The sequence below is a fragment of the Fringilla coelebs genome (genome assembly GCF_963513975.1).
Source record: "Fringilla coelebs genome assembly, chromosome: 4".
NCBI classification, from domain to species: domain Eukaryota; kingdom Metazoa; phylum Chordata; class Aves; order Passeriformes; family Fringillidae; genus Fringilla; species Fringilla coelebs.
In genome coordinates, this window is record NC_140032.1 from 23,151,126 (window position 1) to 23,173,662 (window position 22,537).

The following is a 22,537-nucleotide window of genomic DNA, read 5'->3' on the forward strand; positions in this document are numbered from 1 at the left end:
TACCCTTTGTTTGAGAAAAATGTTCAAGACAAACTCCTTACATCTAAACTAGATCTTCCACCTAAACAAAGGCATATGCTATTACTGAAAAGACAGACACACAGAATAGTAGGGATTTTCTAGATACTGCTTTGTGAAACATTGCATGCCTGGCAGAAATCCACAAACCAGAGAAATAGCTTGTATCTGCTGTGTTCAGGGAAACTGTACATTACTCAGTACAGGACACTATTTGAGTTTTGTTTGTTTAACCTGACTTTATCCTCAATGTTCTCTAATAAATTGCCAGGTGCAGTGTTCTTGCTAGCCAGGTGGACAAACTGAAGACAATCAGGTTAGGAAAGCAACAAATCAGATTGTCCTGGCTTCTATTCTTGAATTGATCTTTACTGGTTTTTATGATTTGAAATCCTATTCAATTAACTTTTACAGAACTGTGGTGCAAACACTGACTAGCGATTTAGACTTAAGGCTTTAATTCTAAATTATTATTCTATTGTAGTAAGATTAATAGAAAAACTTGGGGTTTTTTTCCCTAGTAAAAAATTGTTCTATTCTCCAAAATGCAGCTATTTTAGGATGGTATCTACAACAACAGAGTCTGATAAATTACCCATCTGTCAGAGCTGAGCTTTTTCTAGATGATCTCTGACAAACTTCACTATTTTGTAAATTTTTGTTGTAGACAGTTCCAAAAGGCTTCCATCACTTGTGGATTTGGTGCCCATCATAACAGATTATACTGTAGTTTAGCAAAATGGCCATCATTAGAAGTTCAAATTCTAGATACAATTTTTGGAAAACCTTAGAGTCAAAAATTGCTGGATCAAGCAATAATAACTGAATTCAAGAGCTCCAGATTGCTTTTTTATTATTAGTCCTACCTTTCAGGATCCCTAAAAAGCCCTGTGCTTTACAAAACAGAGAGACCATTGGAGGAATTCTTAACAATATATATGCAAAGTATACTGGAGTATGTTGTCTCTGTGGCTTGGCTTGTAATAGTTTTCTGATTTTACTGGACATATTCTTTTATTATACCGTGGTTATTCACACATCTTTAATGCATATTCTCTTATAGCTGGAAACTTTTTTGAGGTGGGACCACCTCATAAAACTATTCATAAGACTATTGCCTGCAGGACCATAATCCATCTCTGCAGCCTGTGTTGATTGCTCTATGTCTAAAGTTATGTACATTAAGAGGAAAGGTGTCCACTCTCATCCTTTTCTCCTGAGAAAACACAGCAGTGATGCAGATCAGTTTGCAACATAAACTCCCTGAACAAGTGTTGCCTATCTACTCAAAGGAAAATACAGAAAGCCAGGTGGAACCATCCCAGAGACAAAAATTATATTTTTATATATATATATATATATGCTGGCAGTTGGACCTCTTCATACAGTGAGCTTCCCAGTAGTCGGCTTACCTACACTGTTAGGAAGATGAAAATATTTTAGCAATAAAGATCACTACCAAAGAAAGTGGGTTTATTTCTCATTTATTCTGGATTCCTGAATTAATTCAATTCTGCTTCACAATTTTTTGCTGCTTCATTTCTAATTCCAAACTCAAATGAGAGACTTTAACTCAACCCCCCCCAAACAATCCCTTCAAAATATCATTGCCGTTTTATCTTCTCTCTTACTTGCTGCATTTAGGCACTTCCCTGGCTACCACTACACTGAACAACAAATTTAAGCTTCCAGCTAAAAGGTCTGATATACTTCAGTCCTGATGACTTTTATAAATGTGGAGGCTTTACCGAGTATCAGTCTGGATCTGATTTTAGCCCCTATAGTCATTAAAATAGCAGCAAATGTTATTCAGTCACAGATCCTACCATGAGGAGATGATGTCCAGTTGGCCAGGAAAAGCTGTCCAGCTGGCCTTTTAAGGCTGTTGTAACTCCCTTTTGTACCTTTCTGTGAAAGAAAGATCACCATATTTAATTAAATAAAGTTACACAGATTTGATAACATACTATATGTTATTACATTAATAGATGATAACACAAAATACTTAAAATGGTACAAATTCTTCACTCAAGGTAGTAAAGGTTTTTTGAGTGGACAGCAATATACCAGCAACATAGCATGGTGACTAAGTTCTTTATATCATTGGTTAAATCCTCTCTTCACTTATAACTCTAATATTCATAAAACTACTAATAAATCCATCTTAGGTTGTGAAATCTATTTCTGTATTCACAGCTTACTTTGATTTTGAAAGGATCCTCAGAAAGACTGCTATCTTCTTTTTGTAATAGGAAGAAAGGAGCACACTTTATAAGAAGTGCTTCTATTTCCCTGTAATCAACTTGTCAATCTTTGCCAAATTTTCAAGGTAGATGCCTGATCATTAAGAATATTAATCAGCTTGGGAGCTCCTGCAAAATTACAAGAACTATTTCACAGCTGAACCTAATTTCCCCCCCTCTTTTTTTTGTTTCTTCATGAAGCCACAAGAATTGGCTCGTGGGCCTCAAGGTGTATGTACTGTCAGTTGTAAATCACTCCTCCACAAAAAAGTGGGAACTTAAAACCCCAGTAATTTTGCTAACAGACTCAAAAACATTGGGTGTTTTTGTATCTAGGTATTCCTACTAGACACATCATGTTCAGATATAACATTAATTTAGAAGATATTGGCAGACCAATATCAAATTAATGAAAAGTCCAGGGTGTTCTGTCAATTTCTAATAACAGCCCTTAACAAGTGAAGGATAATAGGGTGTTATTAAACTACAAAAAAATTCTGCCCATTCATTATTTAATGAAAATTTTGCTATGCTCTAGATTGATGTCTGATGCTCCACTAACTCCACTAATTCAGATGAATTGCATCATATTAATTCAACCTGAGTGACTTCACATCACTCTAATACTTAGTTAGAACCCTTACTGCCTTTTAATGCATATACATTTCATCTGCTAACAACATGAAAAGTATAATTTGGTAAGCGCAGGCATCTTGAGTGAATACCTCCTCTCTCTTCCTGAACACCGAACAATTTCTGTTCTACTGGTTTTGGTATTTCTGCCTACAGAACTCCTATCAGTTCTTCATAAATACCTTTACAGGTAAGGCTGGACAAAGGAAAGCTTCCCAACAGAGGGATCCGTCTAAGGCAAGAAAGGCAAACTGCCCTGTTCCACCCAGGAGAGGGCACTCTTACACCTGGCCACGCAACCGGACATGGACACCTATAGGAGGAACAGGGAAGTTAACGTGACATCTTAAAACTCGGTCAACTTGCACGACCAGTTCGTTATTTTTATGATAACGCTAATCACAGGTAAGTTGAATCATCCAGACGCAGCCACAACAGGAACGCGATATGACAGACAATAAACGTGCGGGCTAAATTTATTCTTGTCTCTGAAATGTGCTGAATGATATGCAGATAAAAAAGACAATTTCTGCATTTTTCTGGTAAAAGCTGGGATCATAGAAAGAGAGCTGTAAGTGTATCTTCCGTGGAAAATGAAGGTTAAATTTAAAAATAACTTAGTTATATGAATATTAATTGTTGCCTTTTTAAAAAATAAAGCACTATTATAAATGAACATCCAAACATTTAAATGCAAAGTGCATATAATCTAGAACTAATACAGCCTGTAAAGTTAATCCTTATATGGATATCTGAAATAAAGAAAATAAGAATTTAAAATGCAACAGGTTCAACCCCTGTTTCTAAAGGAAGTGAAATCAATATACATATCTCTTGAGACAGCTTTCCTCTCCAATAAGTGATCCTCCAACAACACAGAGAGAAGACATTTTTGATTTTTCTAAACTAAAGAAGCCAAGATGAAGAGGTGGTAGTTTTGTTATGCAAGACATAAAACAGTAAAAGAGAAATAGAATGCTGCAGACTGCAAAGTTAATGTTTCAAAAATCTCATTTTCTTCTAATCACAGGGGACTATCTCAATAATTCCAAATTTTCTCTGAGTAATTATACTGTAAAAATGTCCTATTGATATGAAAAGAATAAAATTAGGAAAATATGGAAATGAGAAAAAGATCACCAAGAATCTTAACTTGAAGAACAGAAAGCGCTTAGTGCTGTTGTAAGCATTTGGAGCCCCCAGGCAGTGCACTGGGGCTGGGGGCGTCCACAGTCTGAGAGAGAAGGGCCATGCACATGTGTTGGACACGCAGCCGGTCCATTGTGCACAAACTTTGCGTGAGCCATAGCCACTTTTCCATGAAAATGTGGGGGACTCTTTTCTATATATAAGTTGCATGATAGTACTTCCCACATGACATGGGAAATTACAGTGTTTAGGATGTTTGCTTATCCCAGCATTGACTAATGAATATTGTTAGCCTTTCCACATTGAGAGCTTGGGCTGAGACCTTACAACTGCTGACCCTACCAACCTTCCTCCTGCAATAACCTTACGTGGTTTGAACTTCAACTATATCTCCTTCTCCCACTTCCAGAAGTGTTTCAAAACAATACGCCAATCATAATAAACAATGCATAGATATTCAGAATTGTATCTCTCACTCTATTAGACCACTAGGCAAAAGCATAAACCAATTAGCAGCCAGTTTGTAAAGGCTGCTATTGAAAGAGTTATTCAGTATGAGACTAAAGTGATGATAGGGTCAATAAAAGAACTATCTCCTGAAATCATATATGCTACAAATATTTTTAATTTAAAAAATTAGCCATGTTCAATGGACTACAGTTGTACATACTGTGTATGGATTTTTTAAAGAGCAAAATACTAATGAGAACTTAATTCAGGGCTTTATTATCAACATACCATAAAATATATTAGGGAGTCAGACATGGAAGTTCCTGAAATCACACTAAGAGGCTATGATCTCAATTTTTGTCTAAGCATTATCTTTTTTAACAAAGCAAAAATAAAACAACAAACAAACAAACCCAACTTCCCCCAAAAAATCAAACCAAACCCCTATGGTCCTGTTCTACCCTAAACCCCTGTAGAATCTTCTGTAAAATAGAAAATTATAATAAAGTATAAAACAGTATAGGAGGGATAAAATGATACTTCCAGCATACTGATTATGTAAGGTACTGATTTTTAAATAGATTTTGATCCTGGCAAAACTCACCTCTACTCTGTTCTACCAGCCAAAAAGCCTTTCTATATCTGTCTTTCAGCAAAGAGAGAATTAACACAGTATTATGGCGAATATGAAACAGTTGTGAGGTAAGTGAAAAATGCGTGCTTAAGGACAAGGGAAAGGAATGGGGTATACCAAGGAAAAGAGATATAGTAATTCATATTAATTTCATTCTTGCAGCAACAGATCTGACATTTGTAATCCAAATGAGCACATGAAAATGAACCTAGGGACAAACCAGACAAAATCATTGCCCTTTACCATGGCTGTTACTGGATGTTCACTACCTATAACATAAAAGCATATTCACAGGAACGCAAAGGATTCTGACACTTAATAAAGGTCATGTTTTCCACTCCATTCAGAGCAAAATCTGAATAATGGAAGCTTAGCTTCTTTCTGTGAGCTGTCTGAAAAGACAGGAAGGATTTAACCAGGAGATTTTATGTACTACCTTCATTATGTTTGTCTACAGTAGTCATACTTGCTCAGCACACTACAAACCTAACTTTCATCTAAGAGGCAAAAAAGAGTTTTCATCCTTTCTCTATTGGTGACAGTCAAGGGCACAGAAAAGCCAGAAAACCTCCTCAAAAGGAACTGAAGACATATCAGTGGAACTCAGATGTCTAAACTATTCTGAAAATGAAGGTCCAAGATCACACTATTAAGTCATTAAAAGAAACCAGGCCTACTGCAAAATGGTCCTTTTCATAAAGGTATTAAAAACCTCAGCTGAAAAACTAGATTGTATAATACATTTTAAAGTTTTCATCTGAAAAAAAAAAATAAAATTGATGAACAGATGCCCATGCCGCAACATTTTTACAGAAAAATGAACTTTTTCCAGTCAAACTACATGGGAAGAGTAAATACATTAAAAGGACTACATGCAAGTGTATATAGTTGACAGATTTAAAAAAAAAATATTGATTTTTTTGTTGCCTGTATTTTCTTTATAGTGTATATAAGAGTCAAAATGCTATGTATACTAATGGAGGTAAATGAACAGCACTTGCAGATAACAGCCCTACCAGAAGTCGACATTTGTTGAGACAAATGTCTGTGTTGTACGTTATCCTGCACTGCACTGTTAAAAGGGGGCCCTGTAAAATGTTCCTGTAAACCTCAATGTCTTGAAAGCCTCTAGTTCCTGAATAAACAGTTCAAAATCCAGTCTCATGTTCTCCTCTGAAAATCTACGCTCTTCGATAACACACCTTATTTTATACACCTCAAGTTAGAAGTTATGGTTGCTGTTTCCTTATTTCAGAACAGAAGCAGCATCGTGGGTGCCCACTTTTGCTTCTGCAATAAAATGTCCATTAGACAGGGCTGACCTTTGCCCTTTACTCTACTTTTAAAACATAGTAGCAGAATCTGTGAAAATAAGCAGTTCCTTTCACTGTCCCCATTAAGTAACCTGTTTCTGGGCCTGCAAGTTCTCCTGGTCCCGTGTAAGGAGGCACCAGGGTCTCCAGGGGGTGGGGGGAAGAGGACGAGGAGCAGGTCTTGGAGAGACGTGTAAGGAATAACATTTTTCTCTGCCGAGCATAACGGGGAAAAAATTAGATAAGAACCGCTGTTATGGGCCCGGGTGAGCAGATTCTCAAGTTACGTGAGAGCCCCCTAGTTCTTTTTGCTCGGGGGCTCCACCAGCAGACATACCAGCTGCTCCTTGAGCCAGCTGTTTCCTCTGCGACACCTCAGACATTTCTCCCGCTACCACGGACCCGGCCCAGCCCTCCCAAGGGTGCTCCTTCACCTTCACCCGTCCGCCGGCCCGGTGCCTCAGGGCTCTCCCCGCTGCCGGTGCAGGGCCGGGCGGGAGCCATGACGACACAACGGCCTCAGCTGTGCCCCGAGGCCCGCCCGCGGCGGGGCTCTGCCTGAGGGGCTGCCTCCTCACGCTTTCGCCACGGGCCAGCTCGGCCCGTGACAGGGCGAGCGGCTCGGGCAGGTGTCTCCCGGGACGGGCGGGTGGGCGGCCGGCGGGGCGAACCCCTGCGCCTCCACAGGTGGGCAGCGCACCCTTCCTTCGGGGTCAGCGGGGAGGAGGCGGCCCAGAGCCCACTCGCCGCAGCCGCCCCATCGGCAGCGTCCAGCCACGGCCCCCCCGGCCCCACCGCCGCCCCGGTGCCGCTCCGGCCGCGCTCCCGCGGCCCCTCCTGAGGAGCGGCGGCAGCCCTTTCGCGCATGCTCGGCGCGGGCGCCATTTTGGTAGGGCCGGGAGTTCTCCAGCGGAGCGGCGGCGGAGCTCGCTGGGCCCGGCGCGGAGGGGGCGAGGGGTGCCCGCTGCGGAGATGGCCAACATCGCGGTGCAGAGGATCAAGCGGGAGTTCAAGGAGGTGCTGAAGAGCGAAGAGGTCAGAGCCTCTCCCCCTCCCCTGCGCGTCCGCCACCACCACCCTCCGCCGTGTGAGCGTGGGCAGCAGTGGACGGTGCGGGTGCCCCGCCGGCCTTCGTGGGGACCCCGCACCCCCCTCGGCCCCACCTCCCCGTGCTGGAGGTGGGCCCGTCCCACGGCATCTGGGAGGGGAATGGCGATTCCTGGGGAGACGGGGCCCTCCAGCCGTTGGGAGGAGGAGGAGGGGGCCGCAGGAAGCGCGGCGGCAGGGCCCGAAGAGGCTGGGCGGGCCGGCCCCCGGCCAGGGCTCCCGGCGGTCGGTGCTCGGGAGCGCCGCCAGGCCGGAGGCCACGGAGCGGGGCGGGTGGGGCCGGCCCGGCCTCCGCGGGGACCCCCGGCACGCGCCCTCCCGCGTCCGCCCGCGCGGCACCGGGAGAGCCGGGAGGGATGGATGAAGCGGACTGGGGAGGGTGAGCTGGGGGTACGTGATCCCACACATCCCCTTCAGCTGACCCCTTTGGCTCGCCAGTGCCAGAGGCTGCAGGGTAGGGGTTTAATGTTTGAGGTTTTTTAGCGGTTGCTGTTAAACCTCCATTTAGCTTCCCTGTATACAGAACTTCCTTTATCCCACTGCAGGCTTACTCACCTTCAGAAGGATGCTTTTAAAGCCTCACTCATTTCAGTCATGTTACCTCGTTTCCTGATCAGTATGTTCAGAGGTATGTGGTGGTCAGTAAGAGAGGCTGACTACTTTCAGGGCAGCAGTAAAGAAGTTCTTATCAGTTTGGGGGAATATATAGCAGTGTTTGCAGGTTTGCATCAATACAGCTTTTGCTGTGTCTGTGTCTGTGTTGGTGGACGTCAGCCAGATAGGTTTTTATGGTTGTGTCGTCATTGTCGTCCTACTTGGGATGATGTTGCAGGTTAGATCCTTGTGAAATATTAATGTGAATATGTAACTCTTGAAGCTGATGTTTCAGAAATCTGGACATATTCACAGAGAAAAAAAAAGAGAGGATAATTTTTGAAAGGTACTAATGGCTTAAGGAAAACATGTTTAGGGTAGCAGTAGTTGATGTACTTTTAAATTGTGTGCTAACAACATTGTTGCTATGCATCTTGAGCTAGCTCCTAGAAAAATGTAAGGGCCTTGTTTTACAGCTGCTTTTAGAGCCCAGGCTGATTTTGCCAAGCTATTGCACAGCAAATACAGAATTGCATGGAGACCAAGAGAAATTTCTAGGTGGATACCTTTATACCAATGCTAGAGAATGTAGACCTCATACCCTGTATAACCAGCTGATACTGTGGAAACAAAGAAGTCTATTTGGAAGCGCTTTCTAATGGCTTCAAAACCCTTTCCCTTTGCTTTATGTAAAGAAAAAAAAAGAAAACTTACATAGGTTTTGGGGAGGTGAATGGTAAATTTTCTTACTGTAAAGGTTCTATCTAGTGGGCTTGTTTTTGATTATTTCTGTTTGTTTAGTCTTTAGGACACAGTTATAGAATTTTGGAACTGGATATTATTTTAAGATAGCCTTTGAACTGCCTAAAGCTATTCAGAAAAAAGGTCATAATTCTTATGAAATTCAATTACTGGAATTTCAAAATCATAATAAAGCAGACTCTTGATATTTCTTTTTCTTCTGCCATTAGCAAGCTACATAAGTGTCATGATATATTAGTATGTATAAAATTGCTGTTTACAGACTATACTGACTCCTGTGTTTTGAATGCAAAATTTCAGCATTACTCAATGATTATCAAAGTTGCAAGCAAAGTTTTTTTGTGAATGTTTGTACGTTCCAGGGCTGTCAAACTATGGTGTCATTATCGCTGGGTCTGAAAATGTGGAGCGGGATGATAAATGAAGGTCCAACTAAATACCACAAAACAAACAAAAAAAAGGAGTTATCTTACTATTTACTAAAATTATTATTAAACGTGGTTTCTTCAAAAAGAAAAAGATCTATTTAATGAATGGCAATGTAAAATTTGTTGTTTAGAAGTTTGTAAGTCCCTCTCTGAAAGCAAAGTGGCTCACATTATCTGTTCTTAAATTATTCCAGATTTAATGCTTTTAACTACTTGAAGAGCAGCACCCCCCTCCTCTTTTCCTTGTAGATGTAATAGGAGCTCAATTGCCTGGGCAGGGGGTAGGCACACAGGGAGAAAAGTACATAGGAAGTTCTGTCTTCTTCCACTACTCACCTTTATGCTGAAATAGAGTGGTGGAACCAGAAATGTTTTTAAAAGGGAGCAGCTAGATGACAGTTAATTCCTTCTGCATTTGAAGAATGTGTTGGAAGTGCTAAACACACTGTAAAGTGTGTTTATCCTTGCTGTGGATAAGGATCTATGAATCCTTGCTACTCAGGACTAAATAGACTTTTCATATTACTTAGCACTTCCTTTTTCTTTGAATGCAATTTCTGGAAAATAGCTAAAATGTGAAATACTACCTTGCTGTCTGGTTTGCAAGTAAGAAATGAAGGATCTTCCATATTTCTAAGTTGAGTCTGGGACTTCTTGAGGGTTTTGTAAAAGTATTTAAAGTCTTTTCACACTTGAGGAAAAGTGTTTCTGCTCTGCTTGCTTTATTATTTGTAGTTTTGTTATAAACACACATTACAGAAGTAATGTTAAGAAGTAGGGTATTGTTTATTTAAGAGGGATACCTGTAACTTTGCATCTCTTAATATTTCAATTAAATAGATAAAACTAACTAAAGTGTCTTTGTCAGGAGTGTTCTCTAAAGTATGATTTTTAAATTTCTTACTTTTGTGTGTGGAGAAAGCTTTACAGTTCAAAGGTAGGCGAGGTATTGTGCATCTGTAACAAAGATAAAGTTAAGTTAGTCTAGGTAGTAACTTTACTGGTTAAATATGTGTAGGCAAGGGATCAGATGTTCCACTTTATCTCTCCTTGTTCTGTCATTTCATTAATCTGTTTTCATGTTGGTTTTATGGGCGGAAATTCTAAAGCTACGAAATGTATGTTGAGCAAAAGTATGATGCTGCAGCATGATGGAGAAACCAATGAAGAGATGGAAGGAGAATAGTATCCTGCTTTTACTAAGTAGGAGAAAGTTTTAGAGAAGGTTAGCTGGTGTTATTTTTAGATTAAGTTACTGGAATGCTGCATTGGGTAGCCAAATCCTTACCTGCTCTCTTTTTGTAAGTAGTTATCTTACGAGAGGGAGAACTTGCCTGGCATTTAATAATGCATAGGAACATATTGAAAGATCTTGTGGTCACTTAAAGACTGATGCTGAGATGTGATCAGATATGTTAAACATTACGTGTGACTTGTTTTTTGTAATTTAGTAAAGCATCAGTGTTTATTTTGAAGAAATTAGACTATGCTAGCAGTGAAGGATTCAATGTTTAATTTGCCATCCAATTTCTTTTATCATGTGGAAATGCAAGGTGTTTTCTACTAATTGATACCTTTTGCAGTGAAAACTCTTACCTGATATTGAATGTGACACTTTGGGAAACATAGCTTCCTTCTAACAAGAAGAGACTTGCTGGTATATCTACCATGAAGTGTACTTCTCTTACAAATATGAAGAGACATTTATGGCAGGTAAATCCAGGTAGAGCTGAGAATAAATTAAACTCAGTTGCAATTATGGAGTATGAGTATCTTCATGAACAGATATCTGAAGTAGCAGTGTAAATTTGCAACTTGCTTGAACCCAAAACAGCATTCAAGCAAAGATAGTGGGTTAACAACAAAAACTTCAAGTACTTGATTTCCAAGAAGGAAATGAGTGTTTGTTTCAGAGTCTGCTGTGTGTTTCAGTGATTTGCAGGCAAAAGGGAAGGGAAAAATAGCTGTAGTCTGCCATACTTTTCTTAGACTTGTAAAGACCTTGTGAGTAGGCCTTAAGTGATCTTGTGATTTATTTCAGTCTATAGCAAGATACTAAGTAACATCTCTGAAAATGTTTTTGCTGTTTGGAAAAGCCATAGATATTTAATCTTCAGGCTCCTAAAAACTTCATTGCTTGAGTTTGTTTATGTTTGGGCTGTCTTGCTAGATACTGAATCCACTAGTGTGGAAACTTCTGGTTGTAATTGTACTTTAACATTAGTAGGATTCTTGTTTTTCTTCCTATTTATCATGTAGAAGCAATGCAGGTATTTATAAGAATGAAATTTCTTTTAGTATGGTTCCTGAGCCAGCAACATATATATTTGAAACAGTATCCATTTTGTAGTGATACATGTGCTTAACCTCTGAATTGTAAGAATAGTCACATTGAAGTCAGTAGAAGTTTATTGAGTGCAGTGGGATTGTTGGCATTGTTTAATCTCAGGGGGCAACAAGTACTGTGCAGCTGCTCAATCAGATACCCCACTCCCCACAATGGGCTAGGAAGAAATGGAAAACAGATGAAACCCATGAATTAAGAGCAGTTTAATAATTTAAATAAAGTAAAATATAGTAAAAATAATGGAAAGGGAGATTACAAAAAGAGAGAGAAGAATAAAGCTGGAGGAAGACAAGGGATGCCTAGTGCAATTGCTCACCACCTGTTCATCTGTTCCCAGCCCATCCCAGCAGCAGTCAGCAGCTCCCAGCCAATCTCCCCAGTGTCTATACTGAGTGTGACATTCTATGGGATGGAACATCCCTTTGGCCAGTTGGCTCAGCTGTCCTGGCCATGCATCCTCCTGGTTTCCTGTTCCTGTGCTCACTGGCATATGGGAAACTATAAAGTCCTTGACTTAGAGTAAGCTGTACCCAGCAACATCAGTGTGTTATCAACATTATTCTCAGACTAAATCCAAAACCCAGTGTGTTATCAACATTATTCTCAGACTAAATCCAAAACCCAGCCCTGTATCAGCTACTAGGAAAAAAATTAACTCTGTTCTGACCAAAACCAGGACAACTGTGTGAAAAAAGCTTGTGTGTGCTTAGTTGATTAAAAAACATAAGAAAATTTAAAGTGTCATTATTATATTGGTACCAGTCTCTCAGAAGCCCTGCATATGATTAAAAAACTGTGTGTGGAGCTTAGGGCTGCTATGCAAAATGGAATATTAGTAGGCTGAAGAAATGAATGTCCTGGCAGGAACCTTTTGAAGCTCAGCTAAGGTAGGTGCCAAGTGCTACACCTGGGAGGAAGTAACTCCATGCATCCATACGTACAGTCGGGAGACTGACTGGAAATGAAGCAGTCTAGCAGGAAAAGAACTTCATGACCTAGTGAAAAGCGAGTTGAACGTGATGGTGGCAAAGAAGTCCAACCACATACTGGATTGCATTAGCAAGAATATAGTCAGTTGTGAGAAGTGATTCTTCACCTCTGTTCTGTGCTTGAGAGAACATGTGCTGTGTTCTGTGTTCAGATACATACACGAATGAACTGAGCAGAAAATTGTCAAGGTGGTTGAGGGACTGGAGCACAAGATGTGTGAGAAGACAGTGAAAGAGTTGATGTTGTTGAGAGAACTGTTGAGAGGGACATCTTCCTGTTATCTATAAATACCTAATAAGAGACTCCTGAGAAGAGCCAGACTTGCCTCAGAAGTGCATGAGAATATGGTAAGAGGTGGCAGACACAAGCTGGAACATGGGAAATTCTGACCAGACACTGGGGAAAAAAATTACAATGGTAGCAGTCAAACATTTAAGTAGTGTGATCAGCAAGCTTGCAGAATCTCTGTGCTTGGAGTTGTTCAAAACTCAACAAATTCTAAGGAACCTGCTCATATTGGACCTGCTTTGAGCAGGAGGTAGAGACTAGAAGCCACCCAGCTGTCTCTACCTGCATGATTACAAAACCTCTAGTATAACTTTGGTTTCTAATTACTGCTTCTGTTTGTCAAAGAAAACATAAAAGGGTTCCAACTCTTTTGCCACATCTGGTAAAACCTTTCCCTGTAAACAAATAGAAAAATTTTAAATTAGAGCATTTCTTTTTAATTTAAAAGTTTTCACTATTCTATGACAAATTGGAGGCTGGGTTTTTCTGGTAGATGCAGTGCTGTCAGGGTTTTTATGTTGAACAAGTTCTGGTTTGGAACCCTGAAAGCAGAACAAATACAAGATTTATACTACTTCTTTAAGCTTTATTTCTCTGAAATGTGAAGATTATCTGAACTTTAAAATAGTTGTTTGTGAGATCTTTGACACATTGCCAAAAATAATTTTGTTTGCTGCATTTTTAGCCATGCCTACAGTTTTAGGCAAGACAAGGTTTAGACCTGTTTCCTACAACTGCATAAAAAGAATAGTGAAACGCCATTACTGTGCGTCTTTGGTTTCCTTAATCCTATCTGGGGCGTGTTGGTTATATCTTCTAGTTTGTACTGGGAAATAATGGAGAATGGTTCTGTATGTCATCAAATGAGTTTGTCCATAAGTGGTGACAAAACTGCATGTTATTCTCACATCTGGGATGATATTTCAGAATTATTAGGTTTATTTATAGTTAACGCCCCTTTACCTGAACCATATAGCTGTTTCTCAGGTTCTGTGAATATAATACCAGTGTGCTTTTAGGATAAGTATTATGTAGATACTAATCAGTACTAGTATTAGGAATACTACTTAATTCTGTGATTTAAAATATACAATATCAGTGATCATTTGACCAGATCTATGAGTTTGCCAAGTACTGGTATTGGGAATATTTGTGCGGAGAAGGCTAGATCTATTGCTTTTTACTGTGTCACTTGGTGACTTTTTTAATGTTATTGTGTATCCAGTTGGGTCCGGATTTCTAGTGAGTGGTCTGCATATCAGTTGGCAGAATCCTAAAGATTTTGGGAGTAAGTGGAAAACAGAAAAACTTAAGTCTGTATTGGAGTCAGACTCATTTAGTTATTTTCGGTAATATTATAAAAACCTGAGGAAGGAGAGCAGTCCCTGGTTACAGGAGTAGATTAGTCAGTTTAGAATGAGGAGATAGATTGTAGGTGGTGATGGTACCCTCTGATAACTACCCTCTGAGGACCTAAAGCAGTGCTAAAAATTAGTCAATCCTTTGCCATTTCCAGTCTTGCATTCATTCTTCTGTGCTTGTTTCCAGGAGTTCTTTTAATAGAAAGGAAGTGTACGAGTCCTAAGGTTAGTTCACTTTATGTAGTATGAGACTTAAATAAAGTTAACATTTTATCATAGTAAATTTGTATAAGTATAAACTGCAAGAAAGTGCCGGTTAACAGTCCGGTGGTCTTTATTTTGCATTAAGCTAGTGCAAGTACTTAGAGTGGTTCTTAAATTATTTACCTGTTAAATGGTTTTTAGATTCCTAGATTCCATAATCCTGATAAGGGCTGTTGTCATTATTATACTTCATCACTTTTATACTAATAATTGCTGCTGGTATTAAATTGAGAAAATGCTTTAGGTTAAAGTTTATCATTGAGATGCAGGCTATCTATTTGTCTTTGACAAGCTAAGTAAAATTGCTGCAATTTAGATATAGAAAAGGAATCAATTTAGTTATTTTATGGCAAAGAGTAGGAATTTTGGTAAATAATATTCTATATGGCACTCTAGGGGTGTTTCACAGAATCACTGAATATTCTGAGTTGGACGTAGTCCACTTCTGCAGTCTTGACTTATCCAAAAATTTCCTTTGATATTATATCAGTGTTAATATTTGTAGTATTTGAATTGGGAGCACTTGAATATGCTTGCTCTGAGTATTTAACAAAATAGTATCTGCACCATAAATAAAGTATCTCTGTGAGTAGCAAAAATAACTTTTCTTTGAGTACCAGATCTGTGTTTGTTAATCTAGTATATTGCAACTGAATTCTGCTAAAGTAATGGATTGCTCCTGTCTGTCTTTCAAGTGTCTGCACAGGGGGGAGATGCTGTGAATGTCAATGGCTGCAGAAGAAGCTTCATTCATTGTTATGCTTTATTGGACACTGTAAAAGTCAGGCCTGCTGTATAACTCCAGTTTGGCTATGCCAGCATCTGAGAGAGCTGGGCTCATCCTGAGTGTCATTTTTCTGTTGGATGGCTAATAAGGGCTGTCCTGTCTACCTTGTCACAAAAGACATAGGAAACTAGTTGAAGTTAATTATTTAATAATTTTTATTCATTATTAGCCAGTATGATCAACAGTTCAGATTGGAAAGACTAATGAAAGACTAAGTCTAGTTACTTTTAAAAAAACAAGTTTAAGGTAACATGCCTTCAGATTCTAAATGCATCTATAGAGTGTTTCAGGAAGGGAAGAAGAAACTCAAACCCACAAATACATTAGTATTTTACTTAAACAGGTATTTTAGCTCAAGCTGAAAATATTTTACTTTTTATTTTTAGCTGAAAAGGAACTGTGAGGAAGTATTTTTAGTTTTTGCTATGTTAGGATGTGTTAAGGTACTGGAGACTGTGGTGGAATAAGATAGCATACATGAATGGAAATCATGGTAGCTGTGTTGTTTTTTCTTTAGAGGCTCTTAGAGCTTTTCATGGTGTTTAGGTAAGCCCTTCCACTTTGGAATAAGGGTGTCCGTGTGGGAAGCTAGTACAGAAAAACTGTTCTTGAGCCATTTTCACTAGTCTTCAAGCTCTGAGACTGAATTAATTAGCATAATCAATTTAAAATGAACTGAATCCTGTGATTCCTTTATATGTAGAATTGCTAACCTAAGTAGGGTAGATACAGGGAATTTACTGCAGAGTTTGCATCAAATGGTTTTGTATGTTTATAAAATGGCTAATTCAAAGAATGGTTCAAAATGATTATTAAAGCATGCTTTATCTGCAGGGTATTTCAGTTCTACATCAAAAACAGAACCATGCATAAAAAGATAGGAAAAATGAATCTTTTCTTTCCCACCTTACTTTTCTGAAGGGAGCAGGAGTCCTTTGCACTGTGTCCACACTAATGTCGAGTGTCTTAGTAGGCTCAGATCATGTTTGGGTAACTCTTGCACACAGTTTATGCTCTGACGTCTTGCATAGCTCCACACAGCTTGTGCAGGGGCCCTTAGAGGAGTACAGGAGAGTACGTGTGCAGTTATGTACACGCCTTTCATGGCACAGCTTTACCAGTTTAACCACACTGTCCCTTAGTGAGACAAGCAGTGACTGTGTAACTGCACTTGGGGCTTATGCCAGAAGAGCTGTGTCAGTTACACCTCTGGTCTCCCTGACTGATGCAATGGTTTAGTCAGAAATAGTTTAAACAGACTAGAGCTGAAGTTTCAGAATTCTTTTAACTAGTCCTAAGGCAGTTCCAGGAAGCAGTGTCACATTCCTCTTCCAGACTCATCTCTTCTTCCTGCTTATGTGCTCCTTCTCTTACTTGCAGTGTTCAGTGGTGAATCAAATCAGGGATTGGGTTAAAATGAAAGAACTGTCTTGCTAATATGTGCTTATTTCAGATGTTTGCTGTGCGGTTGTGTGAATGCTTACACAAAATCTCGTCCCCTCCTTGACATTAATTCTGCGATCAGAAGGGAAGTAGGATCTTGGCCACTGTTAGACTGGTTTAAGGCACTGTGGAAGTACAGTCTCTTAAGTGTTTTGGTAGAGTGATGTTTTAACAGATAAACATTTACAGGAATGGGTATTTACCTACCTTAAACTTAAAAAATTCTACTAAAACTTTGTGGTGCTCCAAGTCTAACTCTTGAAAAATGAAGATGGTTTTAATATTTGAGATGTTTTGTGTTCTGACAGGAAAAGAATATATATTGTGATAAATATGAAAATTCTAGACTGTCTAATCACCAGTAATACAGAATTCACACAGTATTCACCCTTGTAGCTGCTTAGATACATTAAAATACAAGTTACTTATTAATAACATAGTATTTTGATCAGTGAATGAAACAAATAGTATGTAAAAACAATGTCACCATTTTTACTAGCACAAATGTAACCCTAATATATGTTAACATGTCGGGATGAAATAGAATGTGCAGTTTGTGAAATGTGAAATAGAATGTGAAAATTCATGACTGAAATTATTGATAGGTTTAAAGAACATGGGAGTATTTTAAGGAAATGTTTTTCTTGGTATTGACCCTTTCTTATCTAGAAAACTGCTCTTTAATGTGCTTTTGACAGAAGTGTTTCTTCTCTTTGCCCTGCCCCAGCTGCTGGATTGTTTCTCTCTGGTGTTGCTCTGTGCTTTGAAGGTCAGCAGGCACTTGCTCTAGAATGCAGATGCGATATGCTGATCTCAGCTGGTAGTGCAGCGTGTGTACTTCATAGCACTGTGGTAATTATGTGGCATTTCTGCTTCTGTTAATAATTACAGGCTGAGAATATGCACTTGATTTTGGCTTTTAAGCTGGAGTGAGTCTGAAGGAATAGTTTGGAAGTATTGAACTATTTCCTCTTGCTTTGGTAGCTCTTTGAGGGGGTGGCAGTGGGATTATAAAACTTTTTTTTTTTGGTAAGTTGAATTTGCCGTTTTGCTGCATGACAGTGCACTGCACTTTACTTTCTAGTTGAGTGACACCTCCTCCCTTTTTTATGTTTTCCCATTTCTTGTGAAACAGGGAACTGAGTGGATGCAGTTACTCTGGCCTGCTCTGGGGTAGCAAGAGGGTTAAGAAAGGAGAGTGTTAATTTGAAAAGGAGGGAGATGAGAGTCTGGTATTGACTTCTTAGAGAGAAGCTGAAGACACAAGCCTTTATTAGGAATCTTCCTTTCTGGCATGTCAGTGAAGGAGGGAGACCTGAACCATTTGGACTAAGTTCAGAATAGTACCTTAGCAAAAGAGTATAAGAAAATAACAAGATAAATATTGCAAAGCAAAATTCCTTTGAATATTTATCCATGGATTTGCAAAGAATTGGTAAATAGGATAAGAACGATGAGCTTGGTTTTGTTTTTTAATTAATTTAAATAATTGTTTTACAGAGTGAATTGCTGCTGAAATATTGGAAATTTTGCAGCAATGAAATTTTTTCAGCAATGAAATATTGCTGAAATTTTGTTCAAAACAAGTTGACTCGGAGTACTTATGGCCTTGTTCAAAAATCGTGTTATGGATGACACTGGGATAGTCAAGTGATCTTTTTCTATAAGTCTGGTGAGAAATGTTCATGAGAGATTTTGATGTAGAATAAGACTGTTTTGTTGGAATGTAAAATGGGTGGAAGGGTAAAAAGAGTTTATAAGGCACTAGTAACTTCATAGTATAACAATTTAATTTTGCTAGCATGGCTTCAGACTAGGGTGGAGGTTTTCTCACTTAATTTGGCTTATTAAATATTGAACTTTGTAACATCAGTATAAAATGTTTGGATGTTCAAAAGTACCTACTTCGTATTTGTAAGTCATGGTTGTAATAAAGAAGTAACTAAATTTTTATTATATTTTAGGTAGGTTCAAAAGTGGTTATTGCCAGTTTACCTCATGGATGAATCAATAATTTTAAAATCCTGTCGGAAAGATAAAGAAGTAATTTTATTTTGTTTCTGTGATTGGGGAAACAATTTGTGATTGAAAACATTTGGCATATACAAAACCTTCTTCAAAAACTTTGTCTTTGGTTGAGAAAATTCCAGTGAAAATTTTCAAGTTTATTCCTTAATCTTTGCTGAAATTTTTGCATGTACATTCTTTAAGATTTTTGTCACTTCCTTAAAGCTCGCTCTTAATGTGTAAGGAGCTAGTCTTAAAGCCTTGAATGATTACAGAGTTTTAATATGTACCTGATTTTAATGCAATGTTTATATGCATCATTTATCACATATATGTGCCTTTTCAGGTTAGTTTTTTCTGGTTTCGTTTTGTTTATATATATACACATGCATTTGTTTCTAGAGTTTTCTGAGTTATCTTCTGTAAAAAAAGTAAATTAACAAAAAATAATAGTACTTGATTCAATATAGAGTATGTATAAGTAATTTTATAAGACTAGTAAAATCACAGACTGTAGGTAATTAATTCATGTATGGAATAGCAGGGTTTTGTGATTTTGTTTGGTTTGGTTTTGTTTGTTCTTTTTGTTGTCGTTGTTGGAGGGTTTTTTCCCCACATACAACGTAATTCAGAAGTAGCCACTAGGTTTAAAATTCCAAATCTTATTCTGTTTAAGGTGATTTTGTGTGTGTTGTTTTCTGTTTTTATAAATCCTTTTTACCATCTTGACCCTTATACCCAAAGATACTTGATTGGAATTTGCACATGGTGTCTAAATATATAAGGAGAGATAGACAGACCTAGAACATAAAAATAACAGTTTGACACTACTTTATTGTTTTTCAAATAACATGCTGAAGTTATTAATATTGCCAATAAACATTAGTTTCTTTTTTAGTTTTGACACCAATAGTTAAAAACATAGTATATTTGCTAATGGATGCATTTGTGTTTCCGTAATTTATTATACAGGGATTGAGGCTCTAATATGAAAATATTATCTTGGGGGGAGTAAGTAGAGCTGGTTGGTTCTAGGAAAACTTCACTCAAAACTTTCTTTTGTATGTTGCCATCATCCAGTATTAAATTTATGATGTTTGGTAGCCATGGCTGACATGGAAATGTGAGGGATTTATTCGGAGTTTGGGTCTGTTTGTTTGGGTTTTTTTGCTTCTACTCAAGAGAGTTCAACACATGTCAAGACTGCTGGCCATGTAATTAAAGAAAAATTAATTAGAAACATTCTTTCATTTTTAGTTCAGCCTACTAGTATCTGTCCATATATCACCAGCTCTGATAATAGGCATTTTTATGCTGATTGCTTGAGATTGACTCTCTGGTAGTCTCCTTATCAAAATAACTGAAGCATATGTAGTCTTTTTTAGAAGGTATAAAAAGTTCTGATGTAATTATAATTCCTATTTCTAAAAAGCTATTTGCTCTACTTCAGTCTTTATGAAGTAGACTTACCCAGGATCAAACTTTGAATATATAATTTTCTTCTGCTTTTAGTAAATATAGTGAATAGTATTTTGTTTGTGAGAAATAAAATTTAGAAGAACAATGCAGCTTTTATTATCTTAATATGCTCTTTTGTGTTGATATGTAATGGTTTTGTCTGTTTATTTTATGTCAAGGAAAACACTGGATTTTTAAGAGTAGAGGTACTGGACTAGTGAAGATGATAATAGGCCATGAAGAAATGAAAGAGGTTTCTAAAGGCAGGTTGAAGAAGAGAGAAGGAAATGGTATTGAAAGCTCAGGAAAAAGGTTGGATTTCCTGCAGAAAGCAGACAGGCCCTCAGAATGGGCAGGCCCTCCTTATAAAGGCCTGTAGACTATGGTGAGTAAGGAGAATAGAAGAGCTTGTTATCTGCTGAGAGTAATATTATAGAGTCCAGAGCTGCTCTCTGAAATGATTTTAGTAGAAGTGAAGATGTGTGTTTATGTCTTCACAGTGGCAGAACTTACTCTTCAAATTTTCTGGTGGAGTGGATTGTGTGTTCTTTGCAAGGAAGTTACTAAAACATAAAATTAGACAGTATAATTCTGGAAATTTTTTTAAGAGAAAGCAGGTGAAGACAAATAAAATATTATCTATCAATGGTTACTGTGATAAATATGATTAAGTGTCCTCTCTTTGGAAGATGCTCACAGAATGACACTTCATGAAGGATTGATTCATTTGGGTTTCTTTTTAGAGATAAAGCTTTTAGTAGTGAATAAAAGAGCATAATACTAATCTTTCCCAACTTGTCTGCATCATACTTTTAGTTTAGTCTCTTACGCTTGTGTTTAGTTTCCACAAGGCAGAATAAAATTGGTTAAGCAGGACTGTGGCATTGCAGAAAGAATCTTAGCAGTGTAGTTGGTCTAAAAGACTACAAATCTTTTGACTAGACTCTAGTGTGAATTAAAAAGAAAAATGGCTATGCATAATCCATCTAGACTATCAAGAAAAAAAAGAGGAAATGGCATCATGGATTCCCTTGCATGATGCAAGGGAAAATTGTTGCATCAATCTGTCCTGTGTTCTGTTTGTTGTTTGGGGTTTTTTTAATCAGTCTTGATCAAAATAGTTTTCAGGTGTGATAATGGAAAGTTCTGCTAGTGTTGGACTTGTAGATTTCTAGAATAGGATTTTACTGATGGATTTCTGGGCACTGCATTGTTACAGAATTCAGCTCTGATATTATGGAAATAAATGCTGTGAGTAATGGCATGGCTCATATTTCAGGAATTGCTAGCCCAGTGATTTAGTCAGTAAATTGTTACTGGATCAACAGGAGGTGATGCTGTTTTAGACTTGGTGTGGAAGTATATTGAGGTCTTTGTAGAACTGCTTCTGGAAAATCAACTTGGGGTGTGAGATCACAAGCTGATTCATAAATTCTGCACTAAGGTTATTGGTCTTAGAGAATTTTTGAAGACCACTATGTTTGGTAGAGGTGGAGGTGAGGACTTATTCTGTTAGAACTGCTAAAATTAAGTAATTTTATCCTACATGATCCTCATTAATGAGAAATGTTGTAGGAAAACACTCCAGATTTAATTTGATTAATAATCACTTTGGTGCTGTTTCTCCAGGGATGAAGGATAAAGCAGTACTTGTCAAGGTGAAGCTGAGCTGAACCTTGAAAAGTGTCAGAATCTAACATGAAAAAAAGGATCTTCAGCTATTTGAAGAAAAAATTATTTTGGTGTATGGAAGACATGGTAAAATTTAAGCATAAATACAAAATTAAATTAACCCCTGCAATAAAACAGTGCAGTATTGCCTGCTGTTTTCCCTTAAGGTGCTGTGCACAACAAATAAGGGCATGGAGACAGCTACAGTTGTAGTAATAGAAACAGTCATCCCAAAGTGGGGAACCAGGATCACTGACTCTTGAAAGAAACTGATCTTAGAGATCGACTGTGTGTTTTATTGCTTTTAAACAAATTTATGGAGTTGGAAAGGATTTGTTGTGAAAAACAGCTAGTGTGGTACTAATTGAAACTGAATATGAAGGAGAATATCCAGGCTGCTACAAGAGTGTGCAAGAGGTCACTGAAGAAAAGCAGAATGCTAAGTAGAAAATAAAGCAAGCTGCAGCATGGATTAACCATAAATTGTATCATTGAAATGCATTCTGTTTGCTATTAGTACAGTCCTCTAAATGAAAATTATTTTCAAAGGACAAGAACTCCTGCTGTCAAGGTAGAGCTTGCCAGGTGAT

At 38.3% G+C, this 22,537-nt stretch overlaps 1 protein-coding gene across 1 annotated transcript in view; it reads left to right on the top strand.

Moving 5' to 3' along the window:
* The first annotated feature begins 7,084 nt into the window (after positions 1-7,084).
* Positions 7,085-22,537, top strand: part of UBE2K (ubiquitin conjugating enzyme E2 K) — a 39,304-nt gene continuing 23,851 nt past the window's right edge. The window contains exon 1 of the mRNA XM_084204944.1: positions 7,085-7,475. Coding sequence (XP_084061070.1) covers positions 7,413-7,475 — 63 coding nt within the window. The 5' untranslated portion in view covers positions 7,085-7,412. The remainder of the gene's footprint in view (positions 7,476-22,537) is intronic.